Source organism: Neofelis nebulosa, chromosome 5 (assembly GCF_028018385.1).
Source record: "Neofelis nebulosa isolate mNeoNeb1 chromosome 5, mNeoNeb1.pri, whole genome shotgun sequence".
Taxonomy (NCBI): domain Eukaryota; kingdom Metazoa; phylum Chordata; class Mammalia; order Carnivora; family Felidae; genus Neofelis; species Neofelis nebulosa.
This window is the reverse complement of record NC_080786.1, coordinates 90102209-90130190: the sequence shown is the minus strand read 5'-3', so window position 1 is coordinate 90130190 and position 27982 is coordinate 90102209. Positions and strand designations below refer to the sequence as shown.

The window sequence follows — 27982 nt, the reverse complement described above, 5'->3', positions numbered from 1 at the left end:
CATTAGTTAAATGAATCAACTCCAAACACTTGAAGTCTACCATAAATAAAAGTGGAACATTACTTTAATGATGTAAGTGATTAAAATTCAGAAAATCCAGAGGCCAAACAAATAATCCTTCTTTACTCGGCACTTACCAGGAGGTGGGATTGAGGTGTGTTTTTTAAAAATTGATATATGAAGTAGGGAACACACATGACAGTATATAAATAATTGAATTTCAGATCGCAAAGGGCCTAATGGACACCAAACTTGTGATCTGATACGAAGGGATCTGAGACTCAGGGAGGTTGAGTGGTTTGTTCAAAGTTTTAAGGCAACTTCATGGAAATGAGAACCCAAGTCCAGTGTTCTTTCCAAACATGTTATGTTAATCATCTAATTACATTCTAAATTGCAGAGTGCAGAATATAGCCCTTTTAGAACGTGGCAATGGAAAAGAACACAGTGAGCTGGAAGAGGCTTCAGAGAGGAGAAGTCTAATTTTCTGTAACCAAAATTGATAATCCATTAGTTGCAAGACTGCTGATCATGGGGATCACATTCTATTTTTCTGTGTAGTCCTGGTGTCCAGGGCACAGAAGAAACTCAACTCATGTTTGCCAACTTTTTAAAAAGTAGCATCTCAGTTATTAATTTAAAGTTGGAAGGAAGTTGCATGTTATAAGGAATGTGAACATCTTGGGTCCTGCAGAAACTATCTATGCCAGGCCACACTGATGTCTCCTATGCCTCTGCACTGATGAATGCCAAACCTGGCACTTCATACCTTGCCCTTTGGGCCACCGTGAGCACACAGAGTAAGAAGAGCCTAATTTGGTCTCTTCATCTCTCATGGCTCATTTTGCCACAGAATCTTGCTTCCATTTCAAGTCAAGATAATTGGAAACATGTTAAAATAATAGGTGTCTAAAAGCCTCCTTAGTAAGGAGACAGATGCATCCAGATAGCACCAGCCTTCTCTATTTCTCCTTGATAGGTAAACTACCACTGTGAAATTTAAAAAATAAAGACACGATTTTTTAAATTGTTTTCAAATGTTTATTTATTTTTGGGGCACTTGGGTGCCTCCATCAGTTAAGCATCCGACTTTGACTCAGGTCATGATCTCATGGCTCGTGATTTCAAGCCCTGCGTTAGGCTCTGTGCTAACAGCTCCGACCCTGGAGCTTGCTTCAGATTCTGTTGTCTCTGTCTCTCTCTGCCCCTCCCTCCACTTCAAAAAAATAAACATTAAATTTAAAAAATTTTTTTAATAAATAAAAAATGTTTACTTATTTTTTTTTTTTAATTTTTTTTCAACGTTTTTTATTTATTTTGGGGACAGAGAGAGACAGAGCATGAACGGGGGAGGGGCAGAGAGAGAGGGAGACACAGAATCCAAAACAGGCTCCAGGCTCCGAGCCATCAGCCCAGAGCCTGACGCGGGGCTCGAACTCACGGACCGCGAGATCGTGACCTGGCTGAAGTCGGACGCTCAACCGACTGCGCCACCCAGGCGCCCCTGTTTACTTATTTTTGAGAGAGAGAGAGACAGAGTGTGAGTGGGAGAGGGGCAGAGAGAGAGGGAGACACAGAATCTGAAGCAGGCTCCAGGTTCTGAACTGTCAGCACAGAGCCCAATGCAGGGCTTGAACCCACAAGCTGTGAGATGAGGACCTAAGCTGAAGTCAGATGCTTAACTGACTGAGCCACCCAGACACCCCTACCTGTTTCTTTTGATATAAATTGTGTATTCATCTATGACCATTTATTAAGTGGAATCTGGACACTGAGCTCAGATAGATATACCTAGGCAATTTCATTGTAGTTTTTAGAAACTTCAGAAGTAATTCCTATCTATTGTTTAAAAATTCAAGCAATATGAACACAGATAAAAGGTGAAAGTTGAGGGCAAAAAGTTTTCTTTCCCCTTCGCTCTTTCCCCTCCCTGCAATACTATCACTTTCCAGATATAAGCACTGAAATCATCTTTCTATTATCATTCTTATCTGTAATTCTAGATAGTATCCTGTGTCTATTTCTTGATTAAGGAATTTAGGTAGCATTTAGTGAATTCCCACTCTGAATGATGAGGAATTTCACTGACTTACACTGCCTCCCCCTTGCCAGTCTTGTTTTGACTGTTAGATCTTCTATTGGACATTGATGACAAGATCACAAACTCAAATGCCTATGGAGTCTGGTCAGAACACACAAGCACAGGGAGTGGGTGGACAAGAAGTGTCATGAGGGCCCCTCCCTGCCTACCTTTTGCTCTCCCACTATTAACACGAATGTGGCTAGGGAAAAGGCAAAGTCACAACTGGCAACAGACTCTTGTCCATGTGCTAGGACATGGCTAGGGATGGGGAGGACTGTAGCAACCTGGCAAAGACACCCTTGGATGCAGGCGGTAACACCCACTGCCCAAATGCTGCTACGTGGAAGCATTGCCAAAGCTTACTTTTTGAACAAAGCCATTCAGAAATGAATTAGATGTGTAAGCTTTCCATTTGTAAATCTTAGCTCAAAGTTTTTGAGAACACAGCTGGCCAAACACAAAAGGTCTGTGTGCCGAATATGGCCAACTGGCTGACCACTTTTTACCTCTGGTATTATGGTTTTAAGTCATATACTCAAACTTATTTTTTTTGTTTTTTTTTAATGTTTATTTATTTTTGAAAGAGAGACAGAGCACAAGTGGGGGAGGGGCAGAGAAAGAGGGAGACACAGAATCTGAAGCAGACTCCAGGCTCTGAGCTGTCAGCACAGAGCCCGACATGGGGCTCAAACTCACAAACCACGAGATCATGACCTCAGCCAAAGTCAGTCGCTTAACTGACTGAGCTACCTAGGCACGCCTCAAACTTATTTTTTGATCCATCTGCTTTAGATGGTATCTCCTCACTTCTCAGATAAGAAGTAATGCCAGATGAGAACATTAGTGTCCTTAGAGTTTTCTCTTCCTCTCTTCTCCTGCCCCTATTTTACCACTCATGATCCCTTTACTTTTGGCTTTGCAGAGCTCACGGAGTTTACTTCCTATTCTGTGACTATAACTAACACTTTTGAGCTTTGTCTATGGGTTGATTTTAAAAACCGGGCAATTTTTTTTGATAACAATATTCTATTGTATAAATATTTTCTTCAAACATCTGGTGGCCATGAATGAACTGTTCACAATCTATAACTGAAGAACTAGTTTCCAAATGTAGGTAGCTGGTGTGGGTTTTCCATTCCTTGGGTATAGTCCTGTCTCCCCAGATGAGGGGCCTGTGAGCTCAGTGCTCCTGAGTGGGGCACACCTACTGGCAGGCTTTACTTAGAAAGTTCGGGCACAGAGCAACTAGACAGACAGCCCATCCAACCATTTCACCTGCAGGCAAAGTAAAAAGACATTCTTCTGAGATCCTAATATCCATACTAAGAACTTTAGTTTTCTCTGTATGGATATTAAGTAAAACATCCTTTAGTCACCCTGACCTCTGTCCTACAGCCCACTCCTAATCTCTGCATGGTTTTACTTCACATGCGTGGCTCTCACTGCTGAAGCCTCACCACTCATCTGCTATGGCGGGAGGTGCTGATACAGCCTTCCATGCAATCCCAAGAAAATCCCTCACCCACTCACATTCCCACCCCTGTTCTCAGTACGGCTCAGAATTCATTCTCTTTTTAACCCTGTTCATTTCAATGGCATATTTGGGGGGAGGAGAAGTCAGTAAGTCTGTTCAGTTCTGACATTTTGAACCAGAAGTGGCTATGTGCTGACAACGGTAGTTTGAGCGTACTTGCCCCATTCTGCTGCCTTTCCGTGGAACACTACAGGAACTCGGTAACACCCAGGCAGCCCTCTGCCAGCCTCCTTGCCCTGAGAATTTCTGAGCCACCTGAAATGGACAGCCAGGGAACCTTTGGGAGCATGTTCAAGTCTGCTGGATAGTAAGATTACCCTTCTTCAATGAAAATGGAAGACAGAGATTCTTTCATGAAGAGATTACATTTTTCTTCGAATGAATCTTATGCCCTAAAAAAATGCTCAAGAATTTAATGTCTTATCTCTAATGTAAATGGAACAACTATTTTTATTTATTTATTCATTTAGGAACAACTATTTTTAAGATCTCTTCTGGCTCTGGGTCTCTGGTTTATGGGAACTGAATTAAATGTAAGAGTGGTCTCGACCAGCCCTGTCGAACAGCACTTTCTGCAATGACAGAAATGTTCAATAATCTGTGTGGCCCAACAAAGTAGCTAGTAGCTCTGTGTGCATACTGAGCACTTAAAATGTGATTGCAGTGGCTGAGGAACTGAATTTTAAATTTTATTTAATTTTAATTAATCTTAACCTAAACTGAAATAGCCACATGTGGCTAGTGGCCACCCTACTGGATAATATCGCTCTAGACCTTGGGCAACTCATTCTCACTGAGGAAACAAAAGACAATAAACAATAACTGATAAAACTGTAAATTGATAAAGGTAAAGATGAATCATACATGTGAGCATTACAGAAATTCAGAGAGGGAGCAAGTGAGTATTAGAAAGTTCATGTTTAGATCTATGAGGTAGATCTATGTATTAATGTGAAAAATAAATGCCAAAAGATGTGAAGTCAAAAGACCAAGTTGCAGATAGGTATGCATACATGGGCCCATTGGTAAATATAAAAGCAAATGCAGATACACGCTTCTATGTGCATAGAACATTTCTGGAAGGATGCCCTAATTGTTGACAGTGATTACCTCTGGAGAACAGAAGTAAGGGTCAAGGCAAGGAACTTGCTTACATTGTTTGAATTTTTCACAGTTTAACAATTAAACAATTTTTTTTCTCTATAACAAGGTTATAAGCAGAAATATGATTAACAAATAATACATTTTTAAAAGGCCAAAGAAGACAACTCTTTCCTGTGGTTATTACTCACGAATGATTTTATGTGATTATTGGGAATATTCCACATCCTATGACCATGGTTCTTCTGTACTCTAATAAAATGCTTTACAAAGAAAGCATACTTAAGGAGAGTAGCCTGAAGGAGGCAGAATTTAATTTGGACTCCTATTCTGGATGAGATGGAGAAGAGAAGAAAGGGTATTTTTTTTAATGTTTATTTATTTTGAGAGAGAGTGAGAGAGCGAGTGGCGGAGGGGCAGAGAGAGGGAAACAGAGAATCCCAAGCAGGCTCCACATTGTCAGGGCAGAGTCTGACACAGCAGGGCTAGAACCCACAAACTGTGAAATTCTGACCTGAGCTGAAACCAAGAGTCTGACACTTAACTGGCTGAGCCACCCAGGTACCCCAAGAAAGGGCATTCTTGATAGAGGCACGGCCTGAGGAAAGGAAAGGAGCAGGGACGCAGGGGTGTGGGTGAACAGTGAGGGGTCTAGAAGGGCCAGACAGGGACTGGGATGGGATAAGGGGAGATAAGACCCTGTAAGAAACATAAGACAAAATCCCTATGAACTTGAGTTGGCAAGAAGTCTAGAGTCTTAGGCCCCACCAACTTGGTTCTTGGGGGAACCAAACATTTACTGAGCACCTATCATGTGCCAGGCACTGTGTTACTCCTGGGGCACAAAGATGAATAAGAAACAGTCACTGAGTTCAAAAAACCAGATGAGACGTGTGACAGGGATGGCATCATATAGTATGAGAAATGCCATATTTAGACCCAAAAGTACTGCCTCCATAACTTACTGACATCACCGTAACAAGTTTTATAATTGCTCTGAGGCCCCAGTTCTTCCTCTATAAAAAAAAAAATGGGGCTGACATTTTACATGCCCCACAGGGTATCAACAAATGCTACCTCCCTTCCTTTCACACTCTGCCCCATTCCTAACCCCAGATTGACAGGGAAGATAAAATATTTTCCTTATTTATCCTTTCTCCATAAAAGTGAAAGCAGAATGAAGTCCCCGTTATGTGTGCTGTGGGCTGGGTGAGCAGGGCTAGGGCTGGCTATGTTAGGAGGAGGAAGGGAGGAGAGCAGGACAGTGCTGGAGACCTAGGAGCTGGTGGCAAAGGCCTTTAAGGCAGTGCTGAAGAGCTGTACACAAGGCTCAGGGACACACAGCAGGGGGTGCACGGTCAGACCTGCACTGTGGAAGGACAAACTGGAAGCCCAGGGGTCAGAAAGTGGGAAACAGGTTTCCAAGCCACTGCAAACTTTGCCTTAATCTCCTCTCAATTCCTACAGTACGGGCAATTTGTTGAACTATTTCAAGCCTCTAATTATACACTGTCATATCCTACTGTTTTATATATACACATTTGTCTCCAGAACTACATCAAGATTCCTAAGGACAGAAAGCACAGAACAAATCAGGTACTTCCCTCAAATTTCTCAAAGTGGTTAAGCACTTCTGAGTTAGAAGTGAACTACAATCCAGCAATGATTCTATCAGGTATTTACCCAAAGGATACAAAGATACAGATTCGCATGAGAACATGCACCCCGATGTCTATAGCAGCACTATCAACAATAGCCAAACTATGGAGAGAGCCCAAATGTCCATTGACTGATGAATGGATAAAGAAGATGTAGTGTGCGTGTGTGTGTGTGTGTGTGTACACATACACAATAGAATATTACTCAGCCATCACAAAGAATGAAGTCTTGGGGTTCCTGGGTGGTTCAGTCGGTTAAGCATCTGACTTTGGCTCAGGTCATGATCTCACAGTTCGTGAGTTCGAGCCCCGCATCAGGCTCTGTTCTGATAGCTCAGAGCCTGGACCCTGCTTCGGTTTCTGTGTCTCCCTCTCTCTCTGCCCCTCCCCTGCTCACACTCTCTCTCTCTTTCGAAAATAAACAAACATTAAAAAAAAAAAAAGAATGAAACCTTGCCATTTGCAGTGATGTGGATGGAACTAGAAGGTATTACGCCCAGTGAAATAAGTCAATCAGAGAAAAGCAAATACTACACGATTTCACTCACATGTGGAAACGTGGAATTTAAAAACAAAGCAGTTGAACATATAGGAAGCGGGGGGGGGAAGAAAAGAGGGAAACAAACCACAAGGGACTCTTAACCGTAAAAAGAGAAGAAACAGGATTGATGGAGGGATGTGGGTGGGGCATGGGCTAGATGGGTGATGGGTATAAGGAGGGCACTTGGTGTTGTATGTAAGTGATAAATCACTGAATTACACTCCCGAAACCAATACTGCACTGTATGTTAACTAAAATTTAAATTAAAAAAAAAGGGGGGGCGTCTGGGTGGCTCAGTCAATTGAGCGTCCGACTTCGGCTCAGGTCATGATCTCACAGCTCGTGAGTTCGAGCCCCGTGTCGGGCTCTGTGCTGACAGCTCGGAGCCTGGAGTCTGCTTCAGATTCTGTGTCTCCCTCTCTCTCTGCCCCTCCCCCACTCATGCGCATGCTCTCTCTCTCTCTCTCTCTCTCTCTCAAAAATAAACATTCAAAAAAAATGAATTAAAAAAAAAACCCAAAAGAAGTAAACTGGGAAGAAGTTAATGTGGGCTGGATACTACCATTGCTAAAGTGGAAAACTGAGGAATTATTCATGCTTTTGTGGGTCAGGTCTTCTCCGTTCCCTTCCTCCACCCTCCATGACTTAAATATAAACATGCCTTGATGAGGCCAGGCTGGCTCTTCATTTGGAAGCCCACTTCAGTAAACACAGAGACCCTCAGTTTGGATAAAAGCCTCACTTGGGCCGGACTTCTCAAGAGGCACTGAAGTATCAGCTCATTTGATTCACGGCACAGCCAGGGCTTATCACCATGTTTGCTTTTTCTGGTAAGAATGAATTCCAGGGCGAAGGGGAAGAAATCTCCAGTAATTTCAGTGTATTTCCCCACCAGCTTGCTCCTTTCATATGTGACTCTGTGCTGGGGGAAGCAGTCCATCGGCACTTCAGCTGCCTGTATGGGCAACAGGACAGCTGGAAGGGTTCCCGTCAGCCCCTGGCACTGGTGGGGCCCTGGCTATCTGCCCAAGGAGGCCCCCGCGCCTGGGGTCCCGGAGAGGTTCATCACCAGCAGCACAGTCCAGGATACTACTGTTCTCACCCTCCCGGCAGCCTGTGCTGTGGGGGTCCCCCATGCATGTGGGCAGACAACAGAGCCCCACATCTGAGTTTTGTCTACGGACTTGTTCCCCCAAGCAAGCAGCTTCCCCTTGACCACCCCATTCAGGCCCAGCAGGCCTTCTCACGGGAAGAGGTCTACACAGGCATTGGAGTGGGGTCAGGGTCATTGGGTAGAGAACCCTGGGTGCCTGGGTGCTCAGAACATGGGGGATGGTGTGGCTCCAGTGGGCACATCCCTGGGGCAGACAGATGCCCTGCTGTGAGGTGAGGGTACAGCCAGATGAAGGAGCCGGGGTTTCTAGAATGTGGGCTCACTGCCTGGATCTAAAGGTAGTACTGAAGAGATAGAGATCCAAAGCTTTACGAGTTTCTGAAAATATAGTCTCCAGTTGACAGAGCCAAGAAAATTTTTTAAAAGGTAGGCAGGTTTGGCCTACTCAATAGACCCTGATTGAATAGTGGTTTTCTAGATATTATAGAAAATGTCATTAACAGTTAAATGATATTAACTTACCTCCTAAATCCATATGACTGACTTCCTCTCATAGATCCTAGACCCTGTCAGTTCAGGCCAAAGGCTACAGTCAGGAAAGAATGAATTCTTCTAGAATGCTGTTAACTGCAGGGCCACCTTCAACTCAGAATAAGGTACTCTCATCACTACTGGTCGATTTGGTAAGGATCTAAAGAAGTTTTTTATCCCTTTTTTATTGCAATATAATTGACCTACAATATTACGTTAGTTTCAGGTATACAACCCAATGGTTGGATACAAGTATATACTGTGAAATGATCACCACAGTAAATCTAGTTAACATCCATCATGACACACGGTTATAATTTTTTTTTCTTGTGATGAGAACTTTTAAGATCTACTCTCTTAGCAACTTTTAAATATACAATACAGTACTGTTAACTATAGTCACCATGCTGTACGTGACATCTCCATGACTTATTTATTTTATAACTGTAACTTTGTACATTTCTGCCTTTACCCATTTTGCCCACACCCCACCCCCACCTCTGGCAACCACCAATCTGTTCTCTGTATCTATGAGTTTGGGGTTTTTTTTTTCTTTTTTTTAGATTCCACATGTAAGAGAGATCATACACTATTTGTCTTTCTCTGTCTGATCTGAAGGAGTTTTTTAGTTCTTCTCTGTGCTATGTCTTCTTCCTTATTTATTCCCATCAGTTAAAGACAGAGTATCTCCACATGCATCATTGGGTGTTTATCAGTTAGGAATATGTTTCTGTAAAATTTCTTGTGTGAATAACCACAGTCAAAGATCCTATCTAATAAAGTGTTTAAGCCTTAGGACATTTTGTCTCTTAGTTGCTGGTCATTATGCTCCCCCACCGCTGTATCCCCATCCTATGCCCAACCCAACCAATCCTCAGTGTTCTGATTTGTTGCCTCATGGTTTCAATATGGCTGCTGAGCATCAGGCATCATACTTGCATTCAAGGCAGGAGGCAGAGAAGGGGTGGAACATGAGAGCACCAGTGATTTTTTTTAATCAGAAAAGCAAACTAATAATGATAATAATAATAATAATAATAATAATAATAATAATAGGGCACCTGGCTGGCTCAGTTGGTTAAGTATCCGATTCTTGATTTTTGGCTCAGGTCATGATCTCATGGTCATGAAATCAAGCCCCACTTTGGGTTCTGCACTGGGCATGGAGCCTGCTTGGGATTCTCTCTCCCTCTTCCTCTGCCCCTCTCCTGCTCTGGTGTGGACATATGCACCTCTCTCTCAAAATAAGAATAATAATAAAATAAACCTGTTAAAAAAAAAAAAGAATGAAAAGCAAGAGCTTTCCCAGAAGTTTCCTAGCCAACTTCAGCCAGAATGTGTCACTGAGCCACCTCTATCTGCAAAGGAAGCCTCTACAGTAGCTTCTAGAGTAGAAAAGATCAAGGGCAAAGGGAATTGGTAATGGGTCAGCCATAATAAAGAGCAAAAGCCCTGATGGATGGGAGGTACTGAGACCTACAGAGCTGAACATCTCATAGTTTGGAGCTTCTCAGAAAGATATAAGCCCCAGGAGCACCTATGGTCCTACCTTCATGTCAACCAAATCTTCTTAATAGAAAGAGGGGCTTTATTGGAGGAAAGCATTCATTAAATCCTTGGCCTAAATATAGGTATAATAAGGAAGTGAGGGCAGGGTAGCAACAAATTTCTCTCTTTCAGGAATACGACCAAAAAGTACAAGCTTGAACCAACTTCTAATTACCAGCTTCAGAAGGCAGCAGGAAGCAAACCTTTATAACTTTCTCACATCCTGGTGTCCACAGTGTTTCCCTGAAGTGATGGGAGGGTCCTTGTGCCCTGAGCTGAAGAAGCTGGGACATCGTGGCACTTTCCATGCCAGGCTTTAGGACTCGAGCTGGTGGTGGCAACTTTAAAGAGGGGAGTGGATGGAGCTCTTAGGGACTGCCACTACGAGAGGGGGGGTTCATGCCTGCTGCGATGGGCACCAGCCTGGACCTGAGAAGAAGCTTAATTTTAAAAAGTCACTCACTCATAAGAGATTCTGCCAGAGCCCAGATACTGAAGAGCAGAGATTCCCGAGGCGGCTGTGACAGACACCAGGACCGGTTTGTGCAGAATGGGCACCTAGAACAGGATGCACCCTAGCTCCTGGAGGGAAAGGTCCGCTGCAGGCAGGGTCTAGTGGCTGCAGCAGAGTAACATGCCCTGGAGGCAGAGAACCACTGACTACACTCAGTGGGTAACCCTGCTCAGTCTTTTATAACTAGCAACTCCTGCTCAAAGCCCAACGCCACTCCAGGCCCACACCACCTTACCTCTTCCTTCTCTGAGAGCATCAGGTCAGTAACACTCCCTATTCCCATCTCTGCTAGCAAAACAACCAGCATCCTCATTCTGTAATCTTTTGAGTTGGTTCTTCCTTGATGCAAAACATCCCTCTGTGCCCTTTGCTATGGAGATTACACACACTTGCAGCATGTTAGTTTCAGAGTGCTTTCTATGACAGCCTCTCCCTCTGCCTTTCCATATGCAAGCTCTCAGATGGAGCCAGACACTCCATCTAAGATCTCTCTGGAATTGTCTTCCTTCTGTGTCCACTATCCATCACATGCCTGCAAGGTGTTGTTCTGTGTTCATTCCAGGCAGGTTGGAAGGGGTAAAGTAGCTGTGCAGGCTGACTTTTAAGGAATACATTCATTTTGACATATAATCCACATGTAATATAGAAAGTCAACTTTCGGGGTGCCTGGGTGGCTCAGTCGGTTAAGTGTGTGGCTCCGGCTCAGGTTATGATCTCACAGTTTGTGGGTTCAAGCCCTGCATCAGGCTTTCTGCTGACAGCCTGGAGCCTGCTTCCGATTCTGTGTCTCCCTCTCTCTCCGCCCCTCCCCTGCTCACACTCACTCTCTTTCTCTCTCTCAAAAATAAACATAAAAAAAATTTTTTAATAAAAAGAAAGTCAAGTTTCATAAACATTAGCAAAATAAAAATTTCAAATAGAGAATGCTATACTACAAGAATACTGCAGGTCTACAATGTGAATGCATTAAATCCACTGAATTGTTTACTTTATGATGGTTAAATTTATGATGCATGAATTTCACCTCATTTAAAAAAATACTACTGTATTCCTACACTTGTTAACTTTATGAAGTGGTTTTACCATTTTCTTCCTCAACTCATTTTCTTCACACTCATGTAGGCTAGTTGTTTCTTCTCAGATAGGGAAACCTATCTGGTCCACAGAATGTATGAAAGCCACCTGGAAAGCCACCAGGTCCACAGAATGTATAAAGCCAACCGAACGATGACCAAGCAACAAAGAACTCAGTGTGCCGATTCCTGGGTCAGCACTCATTCCACAAAGGTTCCAAATCAAGTAACTCAAGGGCCCGGTTCCTTCATGGCTTTCAAAGGCAGCAAAGGAAGCAGAAGCACCACCACGTATAAAGGAAGCTAAGTCCTCTCTTCCTCTCCATGTCTGCCTGAATTTGAGGAGGAGTTCGTCTCTCAGAGGCAGTTGGGCAGGAGTGTAGGTACTGGAGGTGAGATCAGTTTGCTAAGCTATTTTTCAAGTTCATTTTTTATGTTTTGATTTTTAAGTATAAAGTCAGTGTTTTAGAACACATTCACAAAGTGGAACAGCCACCATCATGATCTAATTCTAGAACACCTCCATCATCTCCAACAGAAACCCTCTACCTATTAGCAGTCCCTCCCCACTCCCCCCTGACCCCCAACGACCACAGATCTATGATAGGTTTGCCTATTCTGGACATCTCATACCCACGAGGACATTCACCATGTGGTCTTTTTTTGTGCCTGGCTTGTCTCACTTAGCATAATCTTCTCAATGTGCATCCACATTGCAGCGTGAATCAGTATGTCACTCCTTTTCATGGCTTTAAGCCATTTCTAAATCCCCAGGGATTCTTCTGTTGTTTCTTTCCTGCCAGCTGTGGGGATGCAGGGCCCACAGTCAGGGCAACAGAAAAGATCTCTCATTCCAGCAGGGGCCCAGAAAGAAGAAACAGAACCCTCAGCAGCATCACCAACATTCCCCCACGATCTTCTTCAGGGGGAAGGTCAGATTCACTGGCAAACAGTCTTAACCACAGGGCCCATGAAAAGCGTCCATCCCAGGGCACCCTGCACAAAGATGGTGAGGGCCATCCTGCACAAAGCCAGACCTAGTGCTTAAACAAAGGCAAGGTCCGGTGTCATCTGGGACGGTGATGCACTTGACCCCATCCTTCCCACAAGCACATAGGAGCCTGCTCTTAAATTGTAGATTTATAATGCAACCTATGAATTTCTCATCACCTCAGCTGTCTTTTGCTCAATCAAAGCCTTCTAGCCTCTAAAGTGTTTCCTGGGGTAGATTCCCCACGTTTAATCCCAGGACAAATATTACTTGCAAACATTCCTGACTTGCACATGCATCTCCATGTCAGGTGGATAATTTGACGTCCTGGAGGCCTGAGCCAGCAGCTCACCACAGGTCCCTTCACTCAGGCATAATAACCTCAGGACTCTCACAGCTACTCTTCAATGTCCTCATCTTCTTCTCCTTTCTAGTACAAGGTGGGCAAGGAATTATCACACCCATTTGCAGAAGAAATGGAGGCCCAGGAAGAGCAAGAGACCAATATTAATTAGCACAAGGGGACCAAACTGATAAGGGGTCTTATCTTCCACCCCACTATTCTGGATGTGCCAAGATGACACATGAGAGGGCTAGTTAATGAAATACTCCTTTGAAGAAGAAAGTGAAAGAAAAGCTACAGTCGGTTCTCAACTGTCCAGATTTGAGGACACATATTTAAACCCAAGCTGTATGGTTCCTGCCACCAGCCCATGTCATCTTCTATAATTAGGCAGCACATAATGTAATGACCTACATTAACAGCAAAACACCTCAGTGCCACTTCCCACCCTCGAGCTGTCCGACACAGACCAAAGTCAATCATAAACAAAAGAAGTCGGTCAAACTGAAATATATTCACTTTATGTGTGGGTCCAAAGAAAACCAGGCCTTCCGCCAGATCCAGCCTGCTGAGGAAAGGGCTCGAGAAGCAGTGATGACCTTGCCCATCTCTTCTCCAGCCTACCCTCCAGCCATGCTTCTTACCCTCCCTTCAAACTTGGCGGTGGCTCCTTCTCTGATGCAGAGGTTCCGAGGGGGCACAATGAAAGCAGGGGCCTCGGTCAGGGGCATGGAACCGACTCTCGAGTGATCCACACTGATGGAGGTTTTGGAAACCTGTGTTGAGGCAGCCAGCTTCACATCCCCCATGGTCTGCAAACAGGAAGGAAGACCAGGTCAGATGAGACAAAGTATAAGCCCTCATCCCTATGCATGGCGAGCATTCCCAGTGTGCTGGTGGGGCCCCTGTGTCGTGGGTTCTGTGGGGAACAGGCACCCCGTTACATCAGGGTCTGTTAGAGCTCCTCTCTGGGAATGAGAAGCTCTGTGTGCTCCACACGCAAGGCTGCCAGGGTAAGTCCCAGCCTGGCCCAGACACCAGCACCAGGACCACATGCTAGCCTCCTCAGAACCCAATGGAGAACTTCTAGGAAAGGGGCAGGTAGGATAAGAATGGAGAGACCAGCTGATCTCAGCATTTCTACAACTGACAGCTAAAATCAGTAGTTAATAGTCATTGGCCTTCAGGATCAACAAGTACATCAGGCACTCATGGCAGAAAGTAAAAGCTGCTTTTGCGTGAACTATGAGAGTTCACAGGCTAAAGAAAAACAGGATCCATATTCCCAGAAAGGAAAGAGTTGGGGTTAAAACAGCAAGAATCCCGGCCGAGGTGAAGTGAGGTGAAAGTGAACAGATGAATGGAGAGAAGGAAGCACATCTAGGGAGGACATCCCACATCTAGGGACTAGATCGTGGAAAGCCTCGAAGGTCACAGAACATTAGGGAAGGGAACATTCTAAGATTATTCAGGCAAATTCTTCTGTTTATAACTGAGCCCAGAGAGGGTAAGTCACTAGCCCAAAGAGACAAAGCAAAATGATGGCATCACTGGCAAGAATACCTCAGGCTCCCGGCTCCTGGCACAGGGCCCAGGTGGGACAGGACAGGATGTAGATGGGGACTGGCATGTTAGCAGGAACAAAGGGACTTCCTTAGTGGAATTGGTAACAGGTGTGAATCTTAGATCGTGGTGGGAAGCAACAGAAAGAGACTCAGGGGTTCTCATAAGTAAAGAAGGGATTTGTGGGAAAGATGGGGGAGGAGGAGTTCCCCAAATGCACAGGAAAGACTGGAGGACAAGGCTGGGAGAACAAGCAGCAGCTGAGAAGAAGCTGGGCGGTCAGACCCCAGTCAAAGTCACTGGATACCCAAGGGCACCAGGTGGAATAACGTCTTAAGTATCCCTGCTCAAGGTTCCAAGTCCAGGTGGGAGCCTCACCAGGCTGGAACAACTCAAGGTTGGGGACCACATCTGACTTGCCATGGAACAGCGGTATCTGGGGCATGTAATTAGTTAGTGTAAGTTTGACAACATTTAACAACAATAAAGTAGGCATGTGTCTTCTGAAGCTCAAGTTAAAGTAACAAAGACTTAGGTTTGTTTGTGACAGGGCACATCCCCTGCTTGACAAACCTAGCTTTCTCTTTTGCTGAAAAGGTATTAACTTTGTAAACAAAATCCTTTCCAAATGGTAAGATTCACAGGCTCACGGCAGTAGATAACAGTAGAAGCAAAACTTATGTAGCACTATCTATCAGGAACTATGCTAATCACTTTTAAATAACAACTCATTTGCTCCTCACAACACTATGAGGCAGATAATCTTATCATCCCCATTTTATAGATTAGAAACTGAGGCACAATGAGATTAAGAAATTTGCCCAAGGTCATGGCGTTTAGTAGGGGCCAGAACTGGCATTTGAACCCAGGAGTCTGGTGCCAGAGCTCCTACTCTTAACCACTGGCTCTCTTGCCTCCTGTAAGCAGTCAGTTGGCTGGTGGAAACAGGGTCTGAGGTTGGGGTAACAAGTGAAAAAGCAGACAGCCGTTAGCATATCACATAAAATTAAGATTTTTCTGCATGTCAAACAAATGTCCAGCAACTGATAAATGGGTAAAGAAGGTGTGGTTTATATATATAATGGAATATTACTCAGCAATGAAAAACAATGAAATCTTGCCGTTTGCAACAACATGGATGGAACTATAGTGTAGTATGCTAAGTGAAACAGAGAAAGACAGATATATGATTTCACTCATATGTGGAATTTGAGAACCTCAACAGATGAACATAGGGGAAGGGAAGGAAAAATAAGATTAAAAAAAGAGAGGGAGGCAAACCATAAGAGATTCTTAAGTACAGAGAATAAACTGAGGGTTGCTGGAGGGGAAGTCGGTGGGAGGATGGGTTAAATGGGTGACGGGCATTAAGGAGGGCACTTTTCAGGATGAGCACTGGGTGTCATACATAAGAGATGAATCACTGGGTTCTACTCCTGAAGGCAAGACTATACTGTACATTAACTGACTTGAATATAAATTAAAAACAAACAAAAAACATACCATCAACAACATTAGAAGATGGATGATAGTCTGGGAACAATTGTTTGCAACAAAAACAAAGGACTGGAATACTTTACATCTGAGAAGAAAACAGCCCAGCAGATAAACGGGCAGAGGCTATGATGTGGGTGGCTCACTGAAGACACCGAATGACCACTGAACAAATGGATACTGCCTGGTCTCAGTAAGAATGCAAGAGTGCAAATTAAGAACAACCTATCTTCTTTTTCAAAAACTGACCAAACAGGCATTTAAAAAACAAGATAACATGAAGTGCCGGGAAGACTGTGGTAAGGTGTTTCACTCACACCCTCCTGGGGGGAATGTAAATTGGTGTGATCTCTCCAGAAAGCAATTTGGCAGAGAGATTCTGGGGAAAAAAAAAAAAAAAAAAGTCTATCTCTCCTCCCAGAAAGCCTCCATTTAGAAAATGTATTATTAGGCAAGAATCAGAGACACAGCACAAAATTTATATCTAAGAAGGCTAATCACATTATTTATAGCAGAAGAAATAGAAAAATTATCCTGTAGAGTAGAAATAGAAAGAAAGACCCAGTTAAATATTCAACAGTGGGAACTGGTTAAACACAGTGGAATATCAGGGGGTTATGTGAGTGTATATTTACAAGGAAGATAATGATAGGAATTGAATGATATAGGAATTTTAAACTCAAAATAAGTTTTACTATGGAAAATTTCAAACATACACAAAAGTTGAAAGAATGCGAAAACAAGCACCTCAAATACCCATCATGTAGATTCAACAAAGAACATTTTGCCATATTTATATCATCGTGTTTGTATATGTTCACACAACAATTTCAAAGTAATTGTGATATTTTAATGGCAAAAGTCAGGATATATTCATTCAGTCAAGTAAAATATATCTCTTGAACATCAACCATGTGCCAAGTGAGGTGCTTGGGATACAGCAATGAACAATGACATGTGCGTGGCAAGTGTGGTTACACGGTGGTAGGGAAGGAATGGGGTTCTTAAGTCCTGCACAGCTACCTAGGACCATCCCCTAGAGGGGACACTGCTCGCTGTGCCCTCCTCTGATACCACTGAGGAGGGGACAGATACACTCTGTTGCCAGCAGGGGGAGGTGGTAGGGGAGGGCATAGGTTTCATGAGGATCAGACCCTGCCACAAATCCAGGGGCACTGTTACTTTCCAGCTGTGAACTGTAAGGTACTTCAAGTCTCTCGGCCTCAGTTTCCTTTTCTGTAAAATGGCTGTGATAACATCAGCCTCAGAGTGTCACAGGGAGAATGGGATTTGAGTGAGAGCACATATAAAACACACAGAACAGCATGAAAGGGGTTCAATCAGTGGTAGCTAATCACCATTGCCATCATCCAGGTCCCAAAGGGAAACCACTCTCCCGACCCTGCAGGACACCAACCCTCTCCACTGAGAACAGCAAGGAGCCCAGGCCAGCCCGGTGACCTTCAGGGCAAAAGTATCTGAGCAGGATTACTGTGACCGGTAGTAGGAAGTAGACGGCAGCACTCTGTGAGGAGGCAGGGAAGGAGGGCTCCAGGACCACCGCAGCCTCCCTCAGCAGCGTCACGTCTGTTCCAGCACTGCCACAGAATGGGCAGTCCCCATAGTCTTACAAGGCAGTTCTGACTATGCTCCTTTCACAAAGGAGGAGGCAAGCTCAGAAAGCCAATAAAGCTTGTCCAAGGTCATAGAGCTAAGAGGTAGAAACCAAACCCAAGTCTGACCTCAGTCATACCTTGCAGGCCTCCTAGAGGGCCCCATGACCCAGATGAGATGTTTCCTACTGTCCCCAGTAAAGGGAGATGTAGTAGCAGAAGCTTAGGAACCACACAGAGGACAGGGGACAGGGAATGTGCCTCCCCTTCTGCTCTTAGGTCTGGCTTTGGAAGACACAAGACTGTCCCCCTTATGCTTTCTGGGCAGCTGGAAACGAAGAGTGGTGACATCAGGCTCAGGACCCTCTCTACAAACTGTCCTGAACCAAGATCTTCTGAGATCCCTCTAAATCTCCTGAAGGCCCTGGATGCTATCATCACTGGGAAAGTGCTTGGCTCCAAGAGCACAGAGGATAAAAGTCATCTATATGTAGGGGAGGTCTGGCTTCATGGTTAGAAAAGGAACAGGCAAGTCAATATAGCCAGGAGACATCCAGTCCCCCATAAGGTGGTGGTAGGGGGTGGGGTGGTTACTTAACTATTAGGGGAGCAGGACTGGAGTCCAGTCCCAGGCTGGCCAGACACACCAAACAGCTTCGCTCAGCCCATCACCCCACCCACTGGCATCAGCAGCATAAACAGAATCTGTCTACATTGAGAAGTAATGGGTACTGACATATTTGGAATGTTCTATCAAAAAATAATCATAAATCAAGGGTGCCTGGCAGGCTCAGTCAGTGGAGCATGAGACTCTTGATCTCGGGGTTGTGAGTTCAAGCCCCCCATTGGGTATAGAGATTACTTAAAAAAAACCTTTAAAATGATAATAATAATAATAAATCAAACCATACCATTCTTATTCCCTCCTAATCTCTCTTGCAGCCTGATGACCACGTTCCAGTTGAGAATACCAGAGGAGCTGGCTAACTCTGCAATAATTTCTCTACTGGCACGCAGTGCTCAATTGCTGGAAACACACCCCAGCTCAGAGATTCGTTCAATACCAGTTAAATGCAGATCAAAGGACAGAGAATTAAGAAGAGAAAAAAATGGAGGAGGGGGGTCAAAGAGAGCGAGAACAGCCCCCCGCCTCCCTAATGCTCGGGCCAAAGCTCACCTCCAAATAAGGTTTTTACGAGTAACATAATTAATCATCCAAAGCAGCACTAAGTTAACTTGACTTCAATTTGATCAAAAGCACTCTAAATTGTCTCTTGAACCCAGAAAAGAACATTTTCAACTATGGCCCAAAGAGAGTGAACTCTGAGGCAAAAAGACTCCGAAGAAAAGTTTACAAATTAGGGACCAAGTGATACAGCAGAACAAGTTTAGAGAAACCAGCTGTCCTCTTCTCTACCCAAAGTACATACATTTTAAATGACTGTGGTCTCTAGGCACCTGAGCTAGCAGCAAGGCATCCTGGAAATACCATACCTTCCCTATAGGGCCAGGCTCCCAGCAGGCTGTGCACTGGAAGCCTGGCAGCCGGCCGTGAACCCGCCCTCCAGTCCTGGCACGCAGTGGGGGCAGCAAACCACCCAGGTGCAAGGGCCCCAGGCAACGACAGCTTTCCTCCCCCGCCCTGCCCCCCCCCCCCCAAACCTTAATCTTCTCTCTGCTGTGCACTCAAATCCTGACCAATTCCCTAATCGCTTCTAATACCGGAGTGAGCTTCTCCTTGGCTGCAGGCTGTGCCAGGTGGACTTGCTGTGACCCACAGAAGCAAGCGGTGGGGCAGGGCCATACACCAGAGAACTGACATGCCTTACCGTGGCCTCTTCCCCGGGCAGCTCTCCCATGAGTCGGGCTGCACGGGCAGCCACGCTTTACCAGTGGACTGCAGAGATTCCTGTCCAAGGTCCGTCTGAGAAGGAAGGCGGTGACGGAGAGCCAGGGACGCTGTGGAGCCCAGGGCTAGACTGAAAAGCTAAGGGGCGTGTGCCTGACTCTGCTCACAGATGTTGCAACTTGCCTTCCGCCGGGGCAGCCAACTCCGCTCAGTCAGGGAGATCTGTTGTTCTAATCCACCCAGCTGGGGTGACCTTTGAAACCCCTGGCCGCCAGCTGTAGAGGCTCTCAGTGGAGTCCCAGGGAGTCCAGGAGAGGAAGCTCACAGGTTTTTACTCATTCAGAGCTGCCGATTCCAATCTCAGTGTGGAGGGAAGGGGGGAGGCTGTCAAGCAGAGAGCTGAGCCCTTGGAGGGGCGATCCACAACCTGCCTGGACTGTCCAGATCCACAACCTGCCTGGACTGTCATTCACCCCTTGGCACATCTGGCATGGGATTACCATACAGGACTCGTGGGACATGTGCCTCCTGAGACCAGTTCTTTACTCCTTAAGCTAGAGAAGCCCTGCATACGGTCCCTGTAGTGAGAGGCAAGCCCAGGGAACAGATGGATGGGGAACCCCGTGCTGCAATTATCTTAAGGAATCTGGGCTGAGATGTGAGCCAGACTCCGAGGGTTCAAGTCGTGCACAGGACCTAGCAAGGCGCATCCTGACCCCTGTGGAGCTGCAGGACCGGTCCTTGGTGCATGCCTCTAATACATGGTAGCAAGGTGATGCCGCACCCAGTCCTTCTCCTCCAGGGGAGAGGATTTCCATAGTTCCAAAGGGATCTCTCATCCTATGCAACTCACGCCATGGGACAAACTGCAGATGTCTCAATCAGCAATGACATGACTTTAAGCTTTTCCATTGGGCCCTGTCCGATCCTTGAGTAACTGGGATTCCTGTAACACTTAGGTGACCCCTTACCCTCTAGCTCAGCAGTTCTCAAACTCTTTGGTCTCAGAGCCTTAAAACTTAGTGAGGTTCCCAAAGAGCTTTTGTTTATGAGTTATTGTTGACAGTGTTTACAGCATTCAAAATCAAAACTAATAAATACTAATTCATTCAAAACATCAATAAGAAGCCCATTATACGTTAACATAAATAACACTTTTAAAAGAAATAATATATTGGGGCGCCTGAGTGGTTCAGTCAGTTGGGCATCTGACTTCAGCTCAGGTCATGATCTCATGGTTGGTGAGTTCGAACCCCACATCAGGCTCTGTGCTGACAGCTCAGAGCCTGGAGCCTACTTCAGATTCTGTGTCTCCCTCTCTCTCTGCCCCTCCCCTGCTCATGCTCTGTCTCTCTCTCCTTCAAAAATAAATAAACATTAAAAAAATTTTTTTAATAAAAATAAATTACTTTCCAAAATAAAAGTTTAGTAAGAAGAATTGTTCATTTTTGCAAATTTCTTTAATGTCTGGCTAACAGAAGACAGCACTAGATTTTCATATCTGCTTCCACATCCAGCCTTCTATGATATCATAGTATTTGAAGCTGCTGGAAAACTCCACTTGAGAGAGAAAGAGGGTGAAAAAGGCAAATGCCATCTTATTACAAAGATGATTTAGACCTCTGGGCCCCTGAAGGAGTCTTGGGGATCCCAAAGATCCCCCGCGGGCACACTTGAGAACTGTTGCTTTAACCCAGCCCCTTGTTCTGCCCATCACCATGTGCTCTCATGTCTACCCTCCTAAAAATGCACAACTGGAAAGGGAAAAGTGGTTTTACAGGAATAGTAGAGTGTGGCTTTGAAGAATGGGTGGGAAGATGGTGAAACAATATCTAATTTGATTCTACCTTTTCTTCCAAAGACAACGGTTGAACAAATGTGCCCCAGAGAGATTTGAAGTTGAGACAGATACTGATGAAGAGAATACCCTTAAGTCAATTAAGTCCTTGGCCAAGACTGAATATAAATAAACCCCAGACCTCTGGAAGACATGGCAAATATCTTAATACTTTATGGCTAATAAAGGAAGAAATAAATCCAAAACACAATGCTGTTCACCACTGAGGAACAGAGTGAATCTGGTTCTAAGTCTTAGATGGAGGTCTCTGGTGGTGGCAACAAGAATGGAAACTCGTTTTGAACTGGACAGAACCAAGGACAATGGTGTGGACAAAAACATGGGAGGCGTGTCCATCAGTCCTGTGGGTTACACTAAGCAAGTAGGAACAGCTGACATGCTGGCTGTTAAATACAGCCCTGAAAAGTCAGCAAAATGGACCAGAGCTTGAGAGGAAACTTAAAAGAACAACTGTTAAATTCCAGTACTGAGGCTCGAAAGCAAAATCAAAACAACTGTCCAAGTGCAAAAGGGCTGATTGGAAACACTGGACACAGATCTCTGGCCCCATGATTAGGTTGGGCCCCATGTTAGCATGAGCAGCATGCATCAAATCCCTTATGTCCTCTTTGTCCCACAGACCATAGTTAACAGTCACGTAGTTGTGCATGTATAGGACTAACATCTGTCTCCCCCACTAGAACACAAACTCCACCAGGTCACAGGCCCCGTGATTCACTAACTACCATGTCCCCAGTGCCTACAATATGATACATTCTCAATAAATACCTGTGGAATATATGAATGAATAGAAATTTGAGCTAAAAAAGAATTTTAAAAATCTCCTCCAAGCTATGACAGCACTTAACTTTATTGCATGGAATCTCGAGAACATTAGAGAGAGGATGTAGGAAAAGAAATGGGTGAACAGATCACAACAATAAAAAAAAAAAAATCTACCCTCTGGAGCCCACAGGTACTTGGTTCCAGACACATGGGTGCTAATCTGTCTTTAAACCAGGCATGTAACTCGTGTATCTTTCCTACTCTGCTTCTCAGTCTTCCAGTGTGTGAAACAGGCATGATGATGTCCTGTCTTGGATAGACCTTCTGAGTTTCCTGCTGGGGTGTCCTGCCGGCATTTCCAGGTGACTTGGATCCAGGTCCTCAGCTTCCCAAGTGAGAGTACTCAAAGCCAGCCCACTGTGTCCCCCATGGCGGAGTTCTTCCCTGAGCCACCAGGCAGTCTGTCCCCTTCCTTGGGCTTCCTGGGTCTTTCCTCTTGAAAAGCACATTAAAGGAGGGCTGGGTGTCCACAGGCAGATGAGCTGCCCACGTCAGCCTGGCCACATCAGCAGAGCAGCAGACCACGGGCGGGAGGAGGATGTCGGCTCAGCAACACTACTCTGAGTGCCCACATCTTTGGCAGAAAGTTATTTTTAAATTTTCTTAAAAGCGGACAGACACACACACGCACACACACACATGCACACACACAGATCAAATCAAATAAACACACCCAACCACATACACAGTGTGAACGAGCGAGGCCTGGTCTCCTGGAGCTGTTCTCTTCCTGTTGGGATTCTTGCTTAATTTGGGATTTAATGAGAACAGGCTGAGAGAAACTTTTTGCAATAGAAGTCACATGCAAAACAAAAAATATATCAAAGCCAGAACCAGAGACCCTGATCATAACTAAATTAGCAAAAGACACATTTCTGTCACAATCTAGCAACAATCCCAATGTGTGTTCATTCTATTATCAGGTATTATTGCTACAAAAGTAAGTCTGAGGTCACAAGTGTGTTGATCCAACCACCCCCTTCTCAAACACCATGCCTCCTCCCTCCATTCTGTTAAGCCATACCAATTGTGCCCAGTTTCCTAAAGAGATGAGAGTTGTGATGCTCATGTAGGGGCAGCCCTATCACCCTAAGACCACGGGAGCCCAGAGAATCACCTCAGGGAACAGGCACAGGCTTCTGTCCCTAGGATGCCCCACAGAGGAAAACAGAGTGCTCTACAGTCAGATGTTGCATTCACCACCGCTAAACTGTGTGGCTTCGAGCCAAGTGAAAACCTCTGAAAGTCTTAGTTTACTTATCTGTAAAACAGGTTCCTACTAAGACCCCATTCTCTGCAGGGCTGCCGTGGGGATCGGCAGTGTGTTTGAAAAGCAGCCCCAGCCCCGTCTCTGACAGAGAAGAAGTGCTCAATCCATGGCAGCTGCTGTGGTTAACATCATTGTTGTTGTTTTAAGATTTCTTTCAGGAGCTCGGAGGATAGAAGCAGCCTCGGCCGTGAAAGGGGCCACAGGAGAAACCAGGAGGCATCACTGGAGGGTAAAACGGCACCAAAGAGGCAGTCAGCAACTCTGGTTCTCACTGTGGCTGCACCTTAACCAGCATCTTAAGAAAGTCACTTCCCTTCTCTCCCTGTGGTCTTCTCTCTGTGTGGCCTGATGGGCCTCTCTGGACACTTCCTGCCCTAGTGCACCTGTGTCTTCTGGACTGCTGCCAGCCTTCCACGGGGCACCTGGACAGGTGGGAAAAGGTACAGCAGAGGGAGCCAAGCCCAGAGCAGGAACATGATGCAGGATACCAGGAGAGGAAGAAAGAAGCTTCTGTTCCCAGCCCACCACACAGGGCCTCACAGGCTGGACAGCTGAATCAGGCAGGCACACCAGTCATCAAGGCACACCTATGAGACATCAGCACTGCCATGAGGAGGACAGAGACTGGGCCAGTGCTAAGAACGGGCACTCTATGGTTATTCCAGCTCTGCTGGCCTCTGGCCAGCTCCCAAGTTGAGCCTCTGGTTTTAGGAGGTCTGTCCAGAAAGAAACTGGGGTTGAAAAAGCTGGGAGGAAACCCCAGGTGGGGAGGAGAGGAGAAAAAGAGAGAACCAATAATAGCTACTATTTAGTGAGCACTTACTATGTGTCAAGAGTACTACTGGAGTGCTTAAGATGACTTACCTCATTTAGTCCCTTAGAGTGGCATATATTAACAGCAAAATCAATGGGGCAGAGTATTTTCATTCACTTATAAAGTAAATGAAACATATTACTTTGCTTTCTATTGCTTTATTCTTCTCTCACTCTCCTGCCCCAGTTCAGCCAACGTTTAGTAACTTAGTGTCAGAGGGATGAAGGAAGATCTAGAAAGGAGAGGGGGAGGGAGTAAAGGAGAGGTCACCACTCTGTGCCATGAGTGTGCCCCTCGCCTCCTCTCCTGATCTTCAGAGAAGTCCAGAAAAGCTCTGAAAAAGAAGGCCCAGGAAGGAAGTGAACCTCATGATGTTGCTGACCGCTCCTTGCCCTAGAGGGGGCTCTGAACAGCTGATTGAGCTCCAGACTGGCATGCCCCACCCCTTCTTTCTGAGTCAGCCTAAAGCACACGTTACCTCTCTGCTTTCTGCAGGCAGCAGCGGTGTGACAGAGATCTGAAGGGACAGGCCTAGAGGACGCTGTGCTGGGAGGGCCTGTAGATTCTAAGAACACAGATATACATGAGGGTGAGCATAGCCTGCCTAGGCCTGGCTGCTGAACGCAGTCCCTGCTCCTCTCCTCACGGTTTAGGGGAGCTGCCAGCATCCCCAGGCCTGTTTCTCCTGGGAAAATAGCTCTGTGGTTGGACTAACGTCAGGCTGATTTGAGGACAGACCGATCTGAGGAGACAGAATGAGGAGGGCCACTTTGTGGGATCCCCGCCTTTTGGTGCGAGAGCCTCAGGCATTGGGCTAGAACAGTGTCTTCCAAGGACAAGGGCAGCAGCAGGAAGCCCCACCAGCAGGAGGGGCTGTGGGGATGTGGCATGCTGCTAAGAACCAGGGCAGGGTTTGAAGCTCATCTCTAGCCACAAGCTGTCCACAGCCCCTGCTGGACCTCCTGGGGCCCAGGGCAGTGCATCTGGTTCTAGCATGTGCGTGCTTCATGCAAGCTCTCCTTACTTAGAGGCCTGGGGACACTTCTCTTGCAAATCCTCTCCCTTGTGACACAGCATAGGAAAATGAGGCACGAGCCAACCTGATGCGTCAGCTCCCATGGGCCCCAACGCTAAATTCGAGTGTACAGCTGTTTTCCAATTACTCCCACCAACACATCGTGTCTCCTCTGGCTGAAGCCAAAGGCCTGGCAAACTGTTAGGGATTTCTAGTGTTCCTGCCACCCTTGACTAGCATGGAGACCAGAGGGCAGGTGCAAGGGAAGCAGAATGAGGAGGGAGCCAAGGCTGGGTGTCTCCAACACGCCAGAGGAGGGAGTGTGCTAATTCCAGTGGGGTTTTCCCCACACAGTTTTTAGGCCGGCTGCCTCAGCTAGACAGAAAGGACCAATTCCCACACTGAATCAAAAACACAGCTGCCATAACCACCAGTCCTAAGACATGGGTAACAACAGATGGGCAGTTTAAGAGCAAGCTAGGTAGTGACAGCCAGCCAATGGACTCCAGTGAGGGGTCTCATCACAGGTCATCACAGGACGTGTAGTCAGACAAAAATGCCCGGACTTGAACCTGCCTCTGCCACTTAGTAGCTAAATGACCTTGGGCAATTTACTTAATCTCTCTAAACCTCAATTTCTCTGTAAACCTGTTTTGTAGGGCTCTAAAGAGATTAGAAGTGACTTCAAGTATCTAACACGGAGTATATACTTGGAATACCCAATACTTTGTAACTATAATATGCAAAGTACTTCTAACAATGCCTCACACACAGCAATCCCTCCCTCAAATATAAATATTTCATAATTATCAAATAATTGATAATTATTTATCAATTGATGAAACAATTATTATGAAGAATAAGAGATCACACTTAATTTAGATGTTCTAATTTATTTTAAATATTGCTGCAAATATTGCCCTCTTGCAAAGAGATTACTAATGCACATTTGAATATTGATTTATTTTTATCAGTTGTCATCGGCTAGGCAATATGCATTGCTCTCATCTTCCCAAATTCTGACTTACTGTAAGCACTCTGGAATATGGCTGGATCACAGAACACGAGGGCTGGAAGAGGACCTAAATCATCTAGTCCAACCACCTTTTCCCCTTATTTTACAGATGAAGTAACTGGGTCCCAGAGTGAACCAATGTATCTTCAAAGACAGGTACAAGGATCTCTGAGGTTTGCATGGCACAGAGAACAGTCCAGGGCCATCTGGGCAGGTGAGCCCTGCAGTACAGAGCTAAACTAAAGTGGGGAGATGATAATCCATGTCTAAGAGCAAGGAAAGTCATCTGAAAAAGGGATGTTTTTGAGTTACAAAGGATGATTTGAATCAAGAGAAGTTTAGAGAGTCACAATCTTTAAACTCATTAAGACAAGGTTGTGGAGGGCCTAGAAGATAGCAATCCTCTTTGTTAATGCTGCCAAAAGGGTTTTTATTTGAAATTAACATTAGGGGCGCCTGGGTGGCTCAGTTGGTTAAACATCCAACTCCTGATTTCAGCTCAGGTCAGGTCTCATGGTTCATGAGATCAAGCCCCACACTGGGCTCCACGTTGACAGCCAGGAGCCTGCTTGGGATTCATTCTCTCTCTCTCTCTCTCTCTCTCTCTCTCTCTCTCTCTCTTTCTCTCTCTCTGCCCCTCCCCTGCTCAAGCATGCATGTACTCTCTCACTCTCAAAAATAAACTTACACAAATTAACATTATGCTATTGATAACTTACAAAATGATTTCCCAATCCAGAACGTCACAATATATTGAAATATATTATAACCCCATTTATTGATAGGAAATCTGAGGCTCTAAGACAGAGTGACTTGCCTGAGGTCATAACAAAGCAGAAGCGGAATCCAATCCTTCTTAACGCCAAATCCTAGCTCTATTTGGTAACGTGCTCAGGAAGAATTCATCTAGATATGTTAAATCTTATTATTATAATAAATACCATGCCCAACAGGACATTTCCAGTGTAACAACTTTTGTGATATTCTCTTAGATTTATTGGAATGCTACCTGATGGGTACAAATTTGACTAATGCAGTCAATCCCTTGCCCAGGGAAAGCCCCTATACTTGTCCTAAACAAATAGGTGACTTCATTTCAATCCCTCATGCCTGAGAGAGTCCATGCACATCTGTCTTCCACACCCCTGCCCAGATGCTCTCTCTTCCCATTCACAGGCCAGAAATCTGTGTTCTCCCCCAAAGCCTGCTGCTCTTTTCCAGGCTCGCCTCCACTCTCCTCCCATTGGCTGGGCACAACCGCAGACCTTGCCCTTGGATGCTACATCAGCACTGCCAGGAGGATGCTTTGACAGTGTGGCAAGCCCTATGTTTCCACATGCAGTTCACCCCTTGCCCTCACCCACCCTTCCATGATATGAGGGCCCATGCCCTGGACAGCTTCCAGCTGGAGATGAGAAACAATGGCTTAGTGTTTCTTGCAACTTACCTGGGGTGGTGGAGGGCTGCCAACGCAAACCGGCCAGGTTTATCAGCCCACGGGCCAAAACACAGGCTCAGACACAGCCCTGCTCCTCCAGCCTTCTTCGTCTTTCACTTCCAGAGACTGCATCTTCTCCCTCCCTTCTGCTGCTTCCACCCCTACCTCACACTGCCCTGTCCCACTAGGGGCAGGGG

The 27982-nt window shown here is 45.4% G+C and overlaps 1 protein-coding gene across 5 annotated transcripts in view; it reads right to left on the bottom strand.

Annotated features, from left to right (window-relative positions):
• Positions 1–27982, bottom strand: part of MYLK (myosin light chain kinase) — a 282724-nt gene that overhangs the window by 169305 nt on the left and 85437 nt on the right. For 3 of the 5 annotated variants that reach the window (XM_058731151.1, XM_058731150.1, XM_058731153.1), the window contains one exon: positions 13676–13843. In XM_058731151.1, the coding sequence (XP_058587134.1) occupies positions 13676–13840 (165 nt within the window). In that variant the 5' untranslated portion in view covers positions 13841–13843. Of the gene's footprint in view, positions 1–13675; positions 13844–19530; positions 19677–27982 lie in introns of those variants that run through there. The other 2 variants (XM_058731148.1, XM_058731149.1) reach the window with 1 other exon arrangement.